The sequence below is a fragment of the Pleuronectes platessa genome, chromosome 3, assembly GCF_947347685.1.
Source record: "Pleuronectes platessa chromosome 3, fPlePla1.1, whole genome shotgun sequence".
Taxonomy (NCBI): domain Eukaryota; kingdom Metazoa; phylum Chordata; class Actinopteri; order Pleuronectiformes; family Pleuronectidae; genus Pleuronectes; species Pleuronectes platessa.
Genome location: NC_070628.1, coordinates 8,179,241 through 8,198,142, shown reverse-complemented (window position 1 = coordinate 8,198,142; position 18,902 = coordinate 8,179,241). Strand labels below are relative to the sequence as shown.

The 18,902-nt window shown below is 41.5% G+C and overlaps 1 protein-coding gene across 3 annotated transcripts; it reads right to left on the bottom strand.

Moving 5' to 3' along the window:
• Nucleotides 1-8,440: 8,440 nt before the first annotated feature.
• On the bottom strand, nt 8,441-18,265 carry tmem192 (transmembrane protein 192). 3 transcript variants are annotated; one of them, XM_053419467.1, is made up of 6 exons: nt 18,127-18,265; nt 17,401-17,556; nt 16,398-16,659; nt 16,185-16,307; nt 10,016-10,121; nt 8,441-9,100 (listed from the first exon to the last, which is right to left on the bottom strand). In XM_053419467.1, the coding sequence occupies exons 1-6, from the start codon at nt 18,154-18,156 to the stop codon at nt 8,986-8,988; spliced, it is 792 nt and encodes a 263-aa protein (XP_053275442.1). In that variant the 5' UTR covers nt 18,157-18,265; the 3' UTR covers nt 8,441-8,985. The 3 variants fall into 3 exon arrangements, with proteins under 3 accessions (XP_053275442.1, XP_053275443.1, XP_053275444.1); XM_053419468.1 differs by having other exon boundaries at nt 17,401-17,553; XM_053419469.1 differs by having other exon boundaries at nt 18,123-18,260.
• Nucleotides 18,266-18,902: the final 637 nt, after the last annotated feature.

The following is an 18,902-nucleotide window of genomic DNA, read 5'->3' as shown; positions in this document are numbered from 1 at the left end:
AAAAAAAAAAACGCCCGACTCATTTGTGTTGTGATTCAGGCTGTGTGATGTGTCCTGATGAGATATTATATAATCTGTGTATTGAGTGTTCATTGCTGTTTATGTGCATATGCATCCATTGAGGTCTGTATTGGGCAATTGGAGATAAAGGGTCTTAAGAGTAATTAAGGTCTGGCTGGCTGCGGCCCTCATTAACAGTGAAGACCTTTGGCATAACAAGAGAGCAGCTATCACTCTAACGATGGACAACGAACTGACGCATCAGATCACAATCAACCCTCGTACACACACACACCCAGACACCGGACTACACCCTTAAAATGTCAGACGAATGGCTCATCTCTGTTCTCGTGTGTAGAAGCGAGACAGATCTGGTTGTATTTTCATAAATCTGGCAATTTGTTGAACTGATTAGAACACCACTCACAAAAATAACTGAGGCATTGAACCAAGTTAACATCACAAAAATTGGTCCAACTCTGCAACAAACTAAACTCTTAAATTAGAATGGCACCAAGTAGAGTGAATACCAACACCAAGGCCCAACCGATCCACTTGTATTCAAACAAACTGCACCAACTTGCACAAACTCTTGTTCCCTAATTAACCCTGATTTTGTTCATCAAAACTTCCAAGTCCAACGTGGATCATGTGTAATTTGATGTACACACACAGTGCTACAGAAATCCCCCCTGCAACTAGACTATTTTACCCTCCCACCACAATGTAATAATATAGTTCTTTTTACTATTATACATTGAAATGTAAAAAATCGTATTGAATTATATCATAATGATGGACATATCAACAAGAAAAATTGGTGGGCAATCTTTTATGGTACTTCCCTGTACTTCATTACCCTGCTACAACTTTAGCTGCTATGTTGTAAATGATAAATGTATGGATATTATCAATGTTGTTCAAAAAATATGTATTTTGCAATAAATGCATCATCACATCACTCAACCTTGATTTAAATTAAATACTTTGGAAGTGTTGCAATTACCCAATTTGAATCCAACTGAACACATTATTTTTGGACCATCATGTATGAGCAGCATCTTCCTCAAACAAAAAAAAAATCAAATGATAGAATATCTTTTTGGGATAAATGATGTTTAATCACTTCAATAGAAAATCATTGATTACTGAGGCTGTTCTGGAGACTTGTGTTGACCCAAAACCTCCCTACTTTATGGTCAAATAGCTTTATGACCCACTGTCCTTAACAAGTTTTATCAGAGAGGAAGTTCTTTATCAGTGGGTCCTGGTAATGACAAGATGGGAGAAGGAAGAAGAAAGTGAAAACTCAAGAGGGCTGGAGAGGCCGAAGCTTCCTCCGGAGTCATAAAGATCACAGCTACTAGAAAATCTGTCAGACTCCCTCCTGAGTTACACACTAATCCAAAATGTACTCAATATTACCCAACTGACACTATAACACTTGTAGGCTGTCTTATGACTATGTGACCATCAAAATAAAGCTTAAATTGTTCTGCAGCAGATTTATTAACGTCTAGAATTGTTATTACTGATTTTCTTAGGCCAGTAATACTGAAATATGAATGTCAATATGACAACATAAAACACATCTTGATCCGCTGGTTATCGTCTTGTTGAATTGGACTATAAATTTGTTTAAAACTACCCACAGACAAATATGACAAAAATATATCACATAACACATGATACTTCTTGCAACTGTTTACTTTTAATCTTTGTTTGTTTATAATCTTTGTCTTTTTCAAACAATTTTCAAAAGTCCAAAAGTTGTCAAATGTTAAATGTTGTCTGTACTCAGGCAGGCCTGCAAGAAATCCAACATTTGTCGGTTTTCATTTAATCACTGAACTATGCAATCAAAGAATTACTCGTTGAAGTTTATGTTCTAAGCCTGTTTTAATTATTTTTGATTATAAAAGTACGGTAGAGGTGTGTGGATAATGTTTCTTGAATGCATCGGACTTGATACTGCAAATATCCTAGGATGAAAATAGAAGATGCCAACGATGATGTGGACCTGGATTGACATGGAGATTCACAAGCAGTTACAGCATTTGAGAAACTCTGATTTCTACTGAGAACAGTGCTCATTTAAAAGATTACTCTATTGACAGAAAATAAAACCTTTTATTAAGCAATATCACACAACACTGTACTGTTAAGTTTTCCCTAATGTGAGTATTTACTGTATCTCTTGTTGCTTAATCAAAACAAGACACCTGAAGGCATCACCTTGGACTCTGGGAATCTGAGGGAGATATTTGAACGTTAGATCTATAACAAATCAATGTTGCAGACATATTTTTGAGATTTTTATAGGCAGTACTGAGGTTTATTATCCAACTACTCGTTTCATACAAAATGTTCACCTTGAAGAGAGTGAGTGTGGAGGGCAGCAGTGTCAAGGTAGTGACGCAGGTTAATAGGAGGCTGCTGTGTGTGTGTGTGTGCGTGTGTGTGCGTGTGTGTGTGTGTGTCCCTCTCTCGTAGGGGAGTGTTTGAGCAGGCTGGGTAATCCCTGTAAAAACGTATAATCCCCAGGAAGAACAAATATTACAACACGCTTGAATCAGTCACAGAATACCCGGTGGGGAGAAGTTGGTATGATTCACTTGTTTTCTGTTTTCGGTGCTGAGAGAAAGGAGCAGGGAAAGACGCAGTAGCTGGGATTTGGCAGCACTTTGTGGGCAGTGGATACCAGGTGGCTCTGAATGACAATTGGAGCCGAATTAGCATATTCAAATAGGGGAAAATAAAAAGTTTCTTAAAGACAATGGCAGCTGATATGCAAAGTTGCAGCTTGCCACAGAAACAAACTGCATACCTCAGCTGCTAAGTGTTTGCAGCAGGAGGACCGTGTGTACGAGAATGCTTGTGTTTGTACGTGACCCTTAAATCCACGTGGAATCTCTGTCATTTCGAGCAAACATCTTTGCAAACACCATAAAGCAATAAAGGGGACATTTTTTGAAGCCACAATGACACCGACACGTACACGCGCTCTAAAAATTATACAAGTGGAGATTCCATTCTCCTTTGTCTATTTTTTGGGGCTGAAGAGAGCCGACGGTCCACATGCTTGTTCAAAGTCTCAGCGACTATTTTGAGCCCTGTGGTCCATTAGTGTCCTGCTGCTTCTCTAATCCTCATTCACATGTAATGGCTGACATTTCATCTTAATGTGTTAATTCATTAGCCGGGTGCTGAATGGAGAGTCTCAGTCCACAGAGACGGCCGTAAGCAGACACGCTAATGAGTCCCCACACTTTGCAAAGCAACCGGCGACTGCAGAGCTAATGTCAAGTGAAGTGGGTTCCCCGCTGCAAGAAAACCCTGTTACACCACCAACCGGCCACCGGCAGGAGACGCTGAGCCAGGTAGTGTTTGGATATTTTGATATCATGGAAGATAGCACTTCCGCATGAGAACATTTTAGCTTTCTTGCTCTCAGAAATATCTTTTGCAAAGTGCAAAACCACTTTTTTTATTACACAAGAGTGAGGGAATGAGATTTTTTATTAATCTACCAAATAAAAACAATAACACTTGCATCAGCTTCGCCTCCTGTGGATGTTGTAAAATTCTCAAAATTCTGATTTAAATCAAGAACTTTCTGACAAACACTACAAACAACTTGACACCAGCTCAGCTTACAAAACAGTACATTTTAAATACTTTCCAGAGCTTTAGACATGTATAAATAAAATAGTTGAAGCTCTACACTCAGCATTAACTATAAAACATCATATTTGATTATTATAATTGAAGGACAATGATTTTATTCCAGCTTTTGCTACTTGGAAGTTTTAAATACTTTAGACAGATGCTGTAACTGAAGTTAGATACCATGCCTAAAAAAAAAGCTGCTTCCAAACCTAACTGAACCAAAGACAAAACTGCACTAAATCCTCAAAAGACAATAGTTTTTTTTGCCAGAAAAATACCGAACAACTAACCCCATTCATCAGACGACATACATTTGGAACCGACCGACGAAACAAAGACAGACATTCGTGCAGACAGACAGAGACGGTAGACGGAGGCCCAGACAGACAGTCAGGCTATCGATAGTCCATGCAGGGCATCTCTCTGGATCCCCTTCAACAGCTCTCCTGCCCCAAAATCCTCGGTGCAAACACCCCCACCAATACCATCTGAAAGCCCCCAGATGTGTGTGCGTGTGTGTGTGTGTGCCCTCACTCGGTGCGGGGGTGGGGGGACAACTGAGGGAGGAGGGATCGGTTTCTTGGAAGGACCTGCTACTTTCAGCTACGCTTTCTTAAATCTTTGTTCTGATGTTAGAGGCGATGAATCAAAAATGCCTGCCTCTTCCGCTCTCCTATCAATCACTCATAGTTGTTGCACACAAACACATGCACACACACACACACACACACAAAATGCGGCAGGAGAGTGTGCGTGTTCAAGGGGCAGTTGGAGGCTAGGGAGGGGGCTTCCTGTCATTTGAATTGCCCTCTACATGTGGGGTCAATATGTGCAATGCCTAATGAGTGTGTGTGTGTGTGTGTGTGCGTGTGTGTGTGTGGGGTGTGTGCGTGTGTGGGTGTGTGCGTGTGTGTGTCAGGGGTTGAGCTGGGAGCTGCTGTGGGAGCAACACCCCCTCCCCATACTCCCTCCTCCCTCTAAAAGGCTGTATAAAGGAGGTGGGGGGATAAGCACTATTTGTCACTTTGCTCTCAGACACAGAGACAATCGCACTCTCGCTGGACACACAAACACTCAGGACACTCACATTCCTCTGGGACATTCTGATCATCTGGAGAAAAGAGGCTCCTCTGTCCTTGTTGCACTGGACTCTGGGTCTTTGGGACTGAAGGACAAGGAGAGGACACACAACCACACCGAGCATCATCCGTCCTGCACAGAGGGCGGAAGGACTTCTGTGGGGGAAAAACCAGCACAACCATTAACTGAGCTCTTCTGAAGCCACACACACCAACAACCATGAGGATCTTCAGCCTGTTCTACCTGCTTCTGCTGGTTGCAGCTGCTGTGGCATCAGTCTCCTCCACCAGACCAGGTAAGCATCTCCCAGAGCAGCCAGAACCCCACAATGGCCGCCAGGTGTTGCCATTGTGGTTCTAATACAGTCCAGGCTTGTAAACGTGTGTTCTGAATCACAGAGAATCTACTGTACCTAACTTCTTGCTGGGTCAGCTAACTTTCACTAATGCACATTGGGTTTTAGAGATTGTTTGTTTGTTAACTTCAACTTACTCTAAACTAAAAGGAAAGTTTTATTTTAGTGTAAAAGCATCACAAATGTACTTTACGTCTTGCTAGGTTATTTAACTTAAACTAGGTTATTTAACTCAAACCCCACTCATTGTTCTTTAAAACTTTGGTAATTAGCTTAAACTTGACTTCAAACTTAATACTAAGTATAAATAAAATGTTATTTTGCTGTTAGAAGCAGTGCAAAACTTTACCGTGCAACTTCTCTGGATGACCAACAGGTGTTGGTTAACAATTGCAGTCCTTAACTAAGTTAAAGCTAACTTTAACTAGGCTAGATAGCTTTAGCCAATGCCCCTTGGATTTAAATGTTTGTTAGTTAGTTCAAAACTGCTCCGATATAGAAATAAAACAGTTTTATTAAATAGTAAAGACAGCGTCAAACTTTCCTGAATGGCGGGCAGGTGTCCTTTCATCGTCCAACGTAGTCCCGGCCGGTTTTTACCAGTGTTTTAAATCACTGCGCGATGTTCGGGTGAATTGCAGGTAATCATAGCTATTTCAACTTATTAGCAAAGAAATACAAATAAGTCAAACTTTAAATAATCACTAACATTATATTTTTACGTTATGTGATACCACTGTTAATGGTGAAACAAAGAAAACGCACCGAGGGAACTTCATCGTGGCGGAAGTGCACCATCCACGTACGATGCCCCCCCACGTTGTATTGGAAATAAACACTTACTCTAAAATATCAAAAAGAAAATATAGAGACGTGCAGTTGGGATTTAAAACTGTAACTTATGGGGGGCACTTGTTTTTTTTTGTTGTTGCGTAAATCCAAGTTGCGCTTTTACGCGTTGCGGCCTTTTAGTGGCCAAACAGCTGTTTTTTGTTGGGGGGGGGGGGGGGGGAGTTCGGGGGCTTTGGGTCGTGATTGGGTTCATGTGATGATGGAGACGATGGCGGGGAGGAAGAGGAGGGGAGGAAGAGGGGAGGCAGGCAGCGCCGCCTGGGGGATCGCACAGCGGCCCCCGCGGGTCCCTTTGTCCCCGGGCTGGAAGGCGCTCCGGCGCGCTTTTGTGAGTCGCGGTGTTAAAACGCCAATGCAAATACGCCGCCTCCATTAACATGACATGGAGGAGCGGTGCCAAGTGTAAAGAAGCGTAGCTGCAGGCGAGGGGAGCGGTTTGTGTCGGAGGTGCTCACAGGGAGCGGGAGGAGTAGGAGGAGGAGGAGGAGGAGGCCATAAAGTCATCTGGCACTTTATCTCTTCCTGGGCTTGGCGGGCCGCCTGTGAACCGCGGGAGTCAAAGTGGATTTATTAGGGACGTTTAAAAATAATCATGTGTTAGGTCTGGGAGTCCCACTTTATTAGAATGGGGGTCGTCCCTGCTGCTGGTGAATGGATCCAAACATTCAATAACTAAAAAACCAAGAACTAAGGCCCCTCCTTGGTCAGGAGAGAGTCCACTGAACCACAACCCAAGCTGTTAGCTTCAAAATCAACAAAACTGGAGAATTGTGACTGTAAAAAATGCGGTTAAATCTTATTTTAGTGCTTAATGTGCATTCTGAGACTTATTTAAATGACCTTAACACCCAAAACAACCTGTGATTGGCCTGTGAGCTGCCCAACTTACTTACAGACCACAAAATATAATATCTAGTACCCTGTTGCGTTTATAAAGCTGCATGTTTTAATCAAAACGTCTCTTTCTTTCAGATTTCCTCAAACTAAGGAGAAGGTACCACAGACACCACTGCCAACACAGGCGCTGCTTGCCCCTCCACTCGAGGGTTCCCTTCCCCTGAGGTAAGAGGTGCCCTCATGCATGTTTCTGTTTGTGAAGAAAGAGGTTATGAGCCAAGTCGTGTGATGCGTGGAACCAGACCCTAGTTAGAGCTGGCAGGTGGCAGTTAGGGAGGTGTGTGTGATCGCTGGCAGAGGTGTGTATTCACGCACCAGTGCAGGGGGGGGGAAGCCTCAGACATAAATCTCACTAACGATGAAGAGGAAGGTTTTAGTGGCACGAGGAGGAGGGGGGAGTACTCAGCTTTAATTTGGACTCCTGCACGGTCACTTAATCTGTTTTTGTGCCACTCTGACCCCTTCGAATCCAGACACTGACAAATTGTTTTTCCATTACAGGTGGAAACACACGAAGGAGAGCGACCAAAGGAGAGAAATATATAAAAGGACGCACCTGGAAATTCCTGGATCGACCCTTGTACCAGGGCATGGACTGAAATGGAGGGGAGGAAAAAAGCCATTTAAAGACTATATGTATATACTATGTATATGTAGCTGTTCACGTACGCACACGCAGCTTCAAGCTTGAGTTTTCATTCCAAAGAAAAGAAATGGTGAAAATATAAACCATGATATATTATTGTATGGGAGTTTGGTGGTCCTCCGATCCTCAAGCACCTTCCCTCCTCGTCTGGGAAAGCCAACGCTGCTTTCACCGTCATGGACAAAGACGTGAGGAAGCTTCAACGTCCTCCCTGATGAATCCAGACGCTCCACTGAGAAGCTACAGACCAAAGAGCAGGAGACGTGTCCAGTGACTGCAGCTACGATGAACAGCACCCACATAGTATTCCTATAAGTGTTTAAAATGCATGTATGCACTTCAAATGTTTATTGAATCACATTTTAAACTTTTTAATAAAAAAAAAAAATGAATTTACTTGTTGAGTCTCGTTTGCATTAAACCAACACCTGACGATGGATGTGGAGAACTGTGGCAACATGTGAGGATAACAGTTCAAACCAGACTCAGACAAATATCAGTGAGACCTGAATAAAAGCAGATATCTGTGACCGAGTCAGGCCCAGATCAAACAGTGACCCTGAGACCCGCAGCACTCTGGACGACTCCCAGCAGAAGACACACGGGAAAGAAGTCGTAAATGCCGCGCTCCCTGTGGAGCCGCGGACGCCGGAGCATAAAGGAATCACAATGGGGAACAAACACCCGAGGGCTCAAATGACCACCTCGATATTTCGTTAACGCAGATTCCCGTGACTGTTGAAATTTAACACAGAAAAAAGGTGAGGCGGCAAAAAGACACTCACACCAGCCAACGTTGACCCGGCATTGTTTCTATTGTTCTGGCTCTTTTTTTTACAAAACCTTACAAAAGATAAACACTGAGCAGTAGCTTCTTACTTGGGTTTCACTTTGTTATAGTGTCAATTCTCCTCCTGACAAAGGCCTCAAATGAAATGAAATGAGTGTATCAGAGATTTATTGGCGCTGGATCACAAATACTCAAAATAACTGACTGAACAAATAGGGAAAAAAAACTGTCACCACTTTATGTATTTACACAAATTCAGACATAAAAATACCACTTTACAGACACATAACGTTAATTGGGATCTTTGACTTCGGAGAGTTAACCTCTCCCTCCTGCTCCTTCAGTCCCTCTTTAGTGCAGATGATCTCTAAAACAAAGTCGCTCCCTCTCCGCTCCTCTCGCAGTAACAGGCGGCAGCATCCACGGGTCACTGGGGGTCGTAAACAGAGCGATAAAAACCCCTCACCTCTGATCTGTGACCCATGACTCCTCGTCTCCTCATCTTAAACCCTCCTCCACTTTCAGCTCACCTCCTCCTGCGTCATCTGTCCGACTCACTCGGGCTGCGCGCACAGGTGCATTTGCCTATTTCAGTCTTTTATCCAGTGTGTCTCATGGTTTAAGTCTTTTCTCTTGAAGCCATAGATCCTCTGCAGAGAGGGTGACAGCCTGGAGAAGGAGGAGGCTGCACTGGGGTCAGTGCTGAGCAGTCAGGTTGAGAAGCCTCTTGCTCAGTAAGGTGTTGTGCTGCTTCAGGTACTCGATCAGGTCGGCCTGCTTCTCCACCACCTCCTCCAGACTTGAGCCCTCTCTGAAAACAGACACCAACAGCATTTTTGTCAACAAATCAAAATATTAGATTAAACCCAACTATGAACAGATCTGAAGAATTACCAAATAAGCTAAGTATTATCAATCTAAAGGCCGATACAGGCTAAATCTATGAAAAATAATGATGAGCAAGAATCAACAGCGGAGAAAAGTAACAGCAGGGATTTCTTTTCTTGTTTCCAAACATCTTAGTTTTTCTGCATCTATACTACAATGCTTCCTTTGAGTATTCAAAGTAAAACGAGGCAAGTAGCGTTTACCAATTTCGGAAAACGTCGAAGTCTGGGAGCAGCCACAGGTTATTTGTCTGTGCCATAGGTGTAAAAATGATTATAAACACATTTATGATTATGTGAAATGATTGTCATGTTTTAGGAGATTATATATTAACCCTTAGAGACATGGACAGAGATGACCATGAAGATAATGTATCTCGGTTATCTTGATCTCTTTAAAAATGTAGTAATTTTTTCAAAAAAAGTAATAACTCACACCTCGTACAATGAGGTAACTATTTAACAATGGATGGATATAGTGAAGGATAAGAGGGGCTTCCTCCAGAAGAGGTAGAAATTGGCCACTTTCACTGCAAATGTAAGGGATGCCTTCATATCTCAGTTTGAATTAAATCAAAAACAACGTGGACACAAAGTTAAAAGAAGAAATGTAAACTCCTCTGGTTTGATCCTGAGAAATAAGGCTTTCAAACTAAAGCACATCAATCAGCATTTGTGGGTCAATGCGTCTTTGTTTATCTGGCCACGTTCAGTTCAGTCTGGTCGTCAGCATGTAGAAACCTTGCTGTTGTGACAGTGAGGTCGCTCGGCAGTTTAACCAAACATGAGGCCGACAGGCGGGGACTGAAAGTGTGTGTGGTCCAGTGGAATCTGTTTACCTGAAGCCGGTCTCAGTCGGCAGACTCGTGATACTGTAGTTGTGCGTGTGCTCCTCTTGGCTTACGTCCGGTGCGGCTCGCTCCCTGTTGAACCGCATCACCTTGACTAGAAAAAACACAAACACAACATCTTCAGTCAGACGCACAAACATTATCCAGCAGTGAGAGCTCTCCTACAAACGGTAATCACTCAGGTGAGAAACAGCACACATTTGTTTTTTTTACTGTTTTCCATCCCACTCCCTCTCCTAAACACACACAGGCTGTTATATCCTGCACTTAGCCCTTATGGGCTGCCATATCCTGCACTCAAGCCTCTAATTCTTACACCCTAAACATACACCTCGACAAAAGAGGTGGGGATAGCAGCGAGGTGTGAGTGTCTAGGATACAGTGGGCGAGAGGAAAAGAGCCAGGGGCAAAATATGGATTGAATGTCGCTGCTGTTTGAATGGAGATAAGGTCTGTGTGTGTGTGTGTGTGTGTGTGTGTGAGGAAGGGCCGAGGGAAGAGCAGGCTGAGTATTGATAAGACTGTGAGTGTCATTAGCCAGAGGAAATTGTCAGGGAGGTTCTAAAGAGCCCTATCTTTGCTTTGCTACAGTTCAGCATCTCAGGATCCACTCAAACACAATCCTCAGAAATACTGCACATTCCTGCATAATGAGGCCCTAAATCTGTGTGTGTGTGTGTGTGTGTGTGTGTGTGTGTGTGTGTGTGTGTGTGTGTGTGTGTGTGTGTGTGTGTGTGTGTGTGTGTGTGTGTGTGTGTGTGCGTAAATAATGAAATACTAAGCACGTATGTGTGAGAAAGACATTCCTCAGAGTCAGAGAAATGAACGTGGTGGAAAGAAGAAAAGAAGCAGGTAAAAGGATAGAGAGTGATGATGAGCCTCTGTTTGCTAGAGAGAGCGACAACGAGGCAAACCGGGGTCACATATTTACAACGTCTATAACACAACAATAAACAAAAAAACATTACCTCAGATTTCCAAACATAAAGCACACAGATGAGCAAACGTTTCCATGATAAACACACTCTGATTAACCAGGTTATGTTAACATTTTAACTTCTCTACAACTGTGTGTGCATGTGTTTGTGTGTGTGTGTGTGTACAGAACTTGGGTTGACAAATGTTGGGCAAGTATTGTGGAAATCGTCAGCTTAGTTACACATGAATTTCAGCATCATTACAGTTCTTATTTATGACAATAGATTTACATAATTTGTACTCTTAACTTTGTAGCCTATGAGCTTAATTAAAGATACTTGCAAAACATATCTCAAAGCCACTGCATTGGATTTCTAGGATCATTGAAAATTAAAAGTTTGAACTAGAATCTGTACTTTTACAATATTCTAAAATGTCTTAGATTCCCCCCCTGATCTGGATCTGCACCAGATTCAAAGGGTTCTTCCTGGACCCAAACTGCATCCCTCCACCATGTTCATGGAAATTCGTTCAGCAGAAAACAAACCAACCAACCAACAAACAAACAAATGGACCGGGTGAAAACATTACCTCATCGGCGAAAGTGAAAAATGGAGGTTTCTTATTTGAGAAAAGAGTAAAGCATTTATTTAATTTGAAACCTCATCTCAAAGACAAATCTCATGTTCATTTCTACTGTTGTCTGGTCTGGTGCTACAGTTAATTTAATGCCGATATGAGAGCAGCACCCTCATCAAACAAACGAATTGTATTTATATACCACAATACTTTGTGATATTTGCTGACGTGATATTGTACCGTTGTGTCAAGTAATGTTGAGTTTAGCATGTCTGTTAATCAGGTGGTTTCATAGTGTGTGTGTGTGAGTATTACACAAATACAAACACAGTGATGTAGTGCAGACACATCTGGTTGATGTCTGTGGAGTTCATTGCATCAGAGCAGCAGGAGCAACAGACAGAGATGCTGGGAGGGACGGCTGGATGGACGGATGGACGGACGGCGCAGTGTAGAAGAAGTGACACATTTCACACGTCCCTGTTAGAGACTCATGCGGCTGGACAGACGGTGCTCAGACCTGGTCTGGTCAGATCTGAGAAGCTTCAATCACCCATCCAGAGCTGCACATTTCCAGGTGATAATGGTGAAGCTGCAGAGGTGCTAACAGCTGATGCTAACGCACAAAGTGGTCAAACGAAGATGGAACGAGTGGATCAAAGACTTGGAGGGAAATGGATCCAACAACCGAACTAACTGACTCTCAGTTTTGCATTGAGCCGCGTTGACGCCTCCCGGGTCATCTTAGCATTCTGCGAAATAAAGCCTGCTCCTTATATCATTGAATTCATTCATTTTCTGTACATATTCTTTTTTACTTTTATATATTTAATTTTGTTGTATAGTTTTTTCACTTATTGCTCCTTTACTTTAGATTCTAACCTTTCTCCTTATTCTTACAGTACCTGCTCTTTCAATTTGGTTTATTTTTGCATTCCTTGTACTGTATCTGAAAACCTCTTTGCAATATGTATGATTCTGATTCATGTGAAGGAGAAAAGAATCACAAACCTACTTCAACTCATAGAAAATATAAAGAATATAGATAAAAGCTAATTGTTCTGTAAGCATTGAATCTTTCTGGTGGACTGACTTTACCTGGATACAAACTGCAGCACAACACATTTAACAAACTGTTTGTGTTGTTATTAAATGGCATCACAATCCTTACGCTGACTTTCGTTTTATATGGAGCTGGCATTGGTCCACATTTCTATAAACAGGTTTTTATGATGATTATAATAACTAAGTCCCAAAGTGGAACTCAACTTTAGAACATAACCCACTTAAATAAATTGGCTGATCAAAATAAATAGAATCTAAATAAATCTGACAAAGTAAAACCAGAGTGACTTTTAATTCTGTTCGTGTGTGTTTGAGTGTGTGTGTGTGTGTGTGTGTTTGTGTGTGTGTGTGTGTGCGTGCGCCCTGCAGTGCTTACACTATGTTCTGACCAGGCCGAGGAGAGAGATGTATTCTAAGTTTACTCTTTGAAGGCCACGGCATAGCTTTGATGTGCATGGGGGTCTATAGAGGAGAGAGCATTCATGTTAAAATGAGAGAGGCAGAAACATACAGAAAACCTCAAAGACACACACACACACACACACACACACACGCACACACTTACAATCACCACGCACTTCAAAGAGAAGTTGAACGAGGCCTTCCTGTATGGACTTCATAGCTGCAGGCATTATATATCTCCCTCTCTCTCCTCTACAGAGTTTGTCTTTCCCTTCTTGATCTCACTGATGCCAACTTGACACTTTGCATCAGTCGGAGTCGGAGTCAGAGAGTGTGTGTGTGTGTGCGTGTGTGTGTGTGTGTGTGCGTGCGTGTGAATAAGTGTTTCTGGGTTAAAAGGTTTGCGCTGCGAGGCGTCGCTCAGTTTGCGCCGTGCCTCACTGCACTGATCTGAGCAGGAATGCGACGGGTGAACGGAGATACCCCCTCACACACTGGATCACCCTCACTGTAAACACGGGGACAATGTGTGTGAGTGTGTGTCTCCCTCCTTGTGTTTGGGTGGAGCGGGCTCAGGGCTACCCTTTGGCTAGGTTAAATCCTAATGCCTCTTATCTCCTCTCCTTGCCTCCCGGGTATCTTCGCCTCGCATCTGCGCCCTTCAGCTGCCAAACACACCTTTAATATGAATTTCCCTTCAATACACATTCTTACATATCAATATCCTCTGATAGAGCATTGGTAACAGCATTTGTCCTTAAGACGGAAGCAAGGCCGCAGCTTTAACGTCCACCAAACCTTCTGGGCGACTCTAACACATGTGGGGTCATTTTTATCGCTTTAATATATGTTATATATTGTTTATATCAAGTAAATAAAGGATAATAGTCAACTCAGATGTGTCACAATGTGGAATCCCTGTAGATTAGGAGTTAAAAGTCAAACCATGGACCTGCCAACATGATATTTGTGTATCTGAGTCTTTATTTTGAGGGAATAAAAAGTAAAATTCAGCATACCTTTCGTGATTATGTAAAAAAAAAAGGTGCTGCAAAATAAATTCCCTGCTGTGTTACGTAAACATGCTGACAACCCATGTTCAAAGTTGGATCTGCTATTAACAAGCAGTCTATTGTACATTAACAAAATTACTGGATTGAATTTTCCTAAATATAGAAAAAGTCATGTAACACAAAGTATGTATAAAAAAAAGTAGTTGCTTATGAAACTTTTAGACCAACAAAAAAATGTTATTGTTTTATAATAATTTTAAATGATTCATTATTAAGTCATTACAGGCCTGATGCAGCATTCAAGCCTACACAGAATATACTGTAAATATAAAACAATATAAAGACATTCAGCTGAATTAAAAATCAGGGAATGTTCTGTGAAAGTTCATCTTAAACTGCAGTGACTTCTAATGGCCGATTTTAATCACGTGACATTCGGAGCCTGACCTCAGCTCAACTCATCAGCATGTGCAGAACACACCGCAGATAATTACAAACATCTCCGGTGGAAGCTTTCACGACTCTTCACTTTTTTTATGCTGTTAAGCTAAGCTCAGAACCCAAAGTGATCATTCCGCCTATTAGCTAATTTCTGCTTCGTTATATCAATTTGTCATTGTCACATGTTAGTTTGTCATCTTGTCAGATTTTATTTAATTAATACAAAATGTATTACTGTTTTTCTACAAAAGCTTGAGGGGAAGTAATGCACTATAGGAAAATAACTTTATCATATTTAGGAAGGACGTCCAAACGCACAGCGTAAATTGTCACCACTGCTTTCCCTCATGCTGTTTTCAGGCCTGCACTGAAAGTGGAGCTGCATGTAAGAAGAGACTGCAACACTCTCTGGAACTTTTCTCTGACTCTTTCCTGTTGTTGTGAACGCGTTGGCCACAAACCAGACACTGACGATATCCTGATTCGTTCCTCATATGTGAAGGAAAAATATTTTCTGGGGGTTCATGCCGTGAGAACAGAAATATTCCCTAAAACGCTTTGACTTTTTCTGTAGCAATATAAGTGAAACCTCCCTTAACCCTGCTCTTGCAGCATTTCAACAAAGCAATCAGAACTTTTGGACACTTTTATCTTAATAACTAGAACTTGTTATCAAGCTCTGGGCCTGAGACAAATAACAGACGTGTTGGTGTGAGCTTTTATCCAGCAAAGTTGACATGGAGTTTATATCTGAAGTATAAAAAAAAAAAGCAGCACATCAGCAGAGAGAGACAGGGGAAGAGAGAGGGGGAGAGAGGGGACAGAGAGGTGAATGGTTGATTGTCATGCTGTTGGGTCTGAAAAGGGCAGGGCAGGTATTGTGATGCGAATCTGCTCAGATTGAGAGTGGGGGAAGTGAGTGTGTGTGTGGGTGTGTGTGTGTCATGAGTGTGTTTGTGTGTAATGTAATCTGCAGGGTGTGTCTCTCCATATATCACTACTGATATTACGACCCACATCCACAAGAAACCTGACAGCGTGAATGATGCTGCAACAGCAAAACAAAACCACACTCTGTTTATAAACTGTTAGATTTGAAACGACTGAACAAAACAAAAGGTTTTTTTCATCAAACATGATCCAAACAACACTGATGGACCCGAGCATCAGGGGAACGAGAGAGGAGGGGGGGGGGGGGGGGGGGGGCATGGCTGCTTTGGTCTGAGGCAGAAAAATTGGGTCTGGACATTTTCCGGGATTAAAACCTGAAAATGGCTTTGCAGTAATGGCAGTTTAAAAGATGAAACATATACGATATGAGATTAAACCTATTTCTCTGTGAAACACTTGATTTCAACATTTACACCAAATTTCAAGATTGATTGAATTTAAGGAGTGTTGGGGTCATGAGTAATCTTTGATGCTATAGATTACATTTTTATTTATTTTATTTCAGTTTGTATCTTATTTAGTGAGTCTCTTGTTTGAGGTTTAGGGATAGGGTGGAACTGGGTGGGACTTGGGAACCAATGGGTTGTGTGTGCGTGTGTGTGTCTGTGTGTGTGTGTGAGTGGCTTGATGAAGTGGTCACAAGGGGTTTATGGTTGGCCGTAAAAACTACATGCATGTGTGTGCTGTGAGTCCATGAATAAGAAAAAAAATGATTGCAGTAAAACTTCATTCAACTACAATAATGTTTGGAGAAATAATGCTGGTTAAAAACGTTCTGAGTATTTTACCTGAGTAATAGAAGAGACATGGCATTGCCACCAGCAGCTCCAGCACCAGGATGCTGATCAGAATGTAGCTGTGGACAGGCGGAGTCAATCTTGCAGCCAGAACAACCAACAGCAAAACGTTCCCTGCGAACAACACAGACATTTTCCCTTCAGTGTCACTGCCACCTTGTGGACAAACCTGACACCTACACGAGCAGTAAATGCAGCTGGTACCTGCAGAGTGAGCAGCGAGAGGGAGGTTATTCAGTCCTTGTGTCTGTCTGTAGAATTGCAGGTATCCTCTCCTCCGGGCCTGACCGTGGTGGTGCTGTGCGCAGCGGGTGAACACCAGCACCAGCCCCCACAAACACACCTTCCCATACACGACCACACTGTCACCAGTCACTTTGCCCAACACACTCGCACACATCTCCACGTCGCCAAATTTCAACACACACAGCACCGCCACGCACACCGACAACACCACAAACACAACCTGAGAAGTGGAAGAGAGAACACATGTCAGACCAGCACATGTTATTATTATACAGACTATAATTATATGCGGAAAATAAACCACTGTAAGAACCAAAATAAAAGCACAGATTGTTGAAAACGTCTTTACAGCTGCCGCATTCATCAGAGTATCTTCTAAATAGGGGGAATTACAAATTATAATATGAAATGATTGTAGGGCTGCAACGGACAATTTCTTTTAATCATCAATTAATCTCAGGTTTATTATTATTTCTCAATTTGAAAAAGGCCCGTGGCAGTTTCCCAAAGTGACATCTTCAAATGTCCTGTTCTGCCCTAAACACAGAGATATTAATTTACAATGATAAAGTATTAAACACAGAAGTGCAGAAGATCCTCACAGTGGAGAAGATGGATGAAGACAATGTCCCAGTTTTATGATTATTAATAGCTGCCTATTAATCTACTGTCCTCATTACAGCTCTAAATGACTGTCGCACTGTTGAAGCACTATCATCAAACTAATATAAGAGTCAGTGAAAGACAATTTAACCTCTGGTCATAAAGTGGATTGTGCTTTCAGCTGCTTGTTTACACATTCAACCCTTACTTTCAGTTTCTTTAGCTCCTCCTATGTGAGCCCTTGTACGTTTACACAGTCTGGTTACTGCTGACATAAGGGAATTCTCTCATTAATCTAGCGCCTGCTAACCCAATGTGCGTGTGTGTGTGTGTGTGTGTGTGTGTGTGTGAGTCATACATGCAGCAAAGAAAGCAGCGCAGCATAGCAGTGTGTGGGCAGGGTCTGAAACTCTCTCCTGATAGCCGAGTGGAGGGCGTCGGCAGAGATCAGAGGTCCATCCACCAGAGAATCTTCTTCTGTGCTGCGCGTCATATCTCCTGACGTGCCGGCCTGCTGAATGAAAGACCACATTATTAAACTAGTATAGATTATTTATCAGTCTCGGATATTTCTTCCATCACTGATAAGAAGTGATAATCTGTTATATTAATCTATTGCTTGATCTTTCTCTAGAACATTATGAGCCAATAAAAACATATCAATGATTCCCTGAGATCTCGTTATCAAACTGCCACGACAAAGAAATGTAAGAGTTTAACCATTCTCTTTAATATAACTAACTATATATAATAAATTACAAACACATATCAAACTTGAATTAAGAAGTGAAATATATTTGTTTCACATAAGGGGCAAAGATAGGTAGTCATGTTTTCTGTACTGTTTACTCGATAACAAATGTGTCAGTACAATGTGAGAAAACAGTGGAAAATGCTTATTGTTAAATATGTTAAAGTCCAGTTAATCCAATCATCAGTGAAAAACAGCAGCATCCCTACACAACATTCAAAACAACCAATTACAGTATTTCCTCTTTTTATTTGTGTCATCTCTTGTTAGCTTCCGGGCTAAATACAAAACCAGCCACTCGTTGCCTGTGAAATGAAAAAGACTCGTACATACTGAGTAAAGCGAGCGTCCCGTCGACTCCATTTGTTTTGGTGTATTTCGACGGTTTTCGACGAAGAAAAACAACAACAACAACAAACGTTAGCTTACATGCTATCAACAAGACACAGACTTCCTGTGTTCACGTTTTCCGGTCCCGATCTACGTTGGTTCCCAGCACATTGGTTCCGGCCTGCGTGACGACATCAGAATAGAAGTAAAACGGAAACTCCTCCGGAACACTTTGTAACAGTTATTAGATAATTACGATAAATAGATAATGAGACTATAACAGATAACGTATGTTCATGTTTCTTAATAAACAACTGTCAATATCAATAAACCTTACTAATATTGTATCTAATGGATTTATCGCACAATATATAAAGGTATAGAAATGTCAATAAATACATTATTTACAATGTTAAGAAATATAATAATATACTGTAATGATGATATTTTGTTTTCCTGTATGTGAAGAGTGTTGATATAAGATGTTTGTTTTCATGGTACATCATACAAATACACACGCAAATATTAGATTTATGTTAATCAGAAGAAGACTCAATGAGAAATAATCTGTATATAAAACCTTTCTACTAAAACAAAAAATCGTTTTAAAATGCAGGACTTTAAATGCAATACTCTTACTAAAATAAGGTATATGGATAATTGCACTGTTTATAATTGGATCTCTGTTAGAGCAAATTTCTGTAAAGTGTTCACTCCCTTTATTTTGGGTTCATATTTATCAACGAAATCAAAAAAGAAAAACAAAAAAAACAAAACAG

Bases quoted from the DNA above. Each gene is read 5' to 3' on its own strand.
- tmem192 (XM_053419467.1), bottom strand. From the start codon at position 18,156: ATGGAGTCGACGGGACGCTCGCTTTACTCA. The intron at 16,308-16,397 runs GTACCAGCTGCA...TGTTGTTCGCAG, and splicing joins TCTCGCTGCTCACTCTGCAG to GGAACGTTTTGCTGTTGGTT. The intron at 10,122-16,184 runs GTAAAATACTCA...TGTTTTTTCTAG, and splicing joins ATGTCTCTTCTATTACTCAG to TCAAGGTGATGCGGTTCAAC.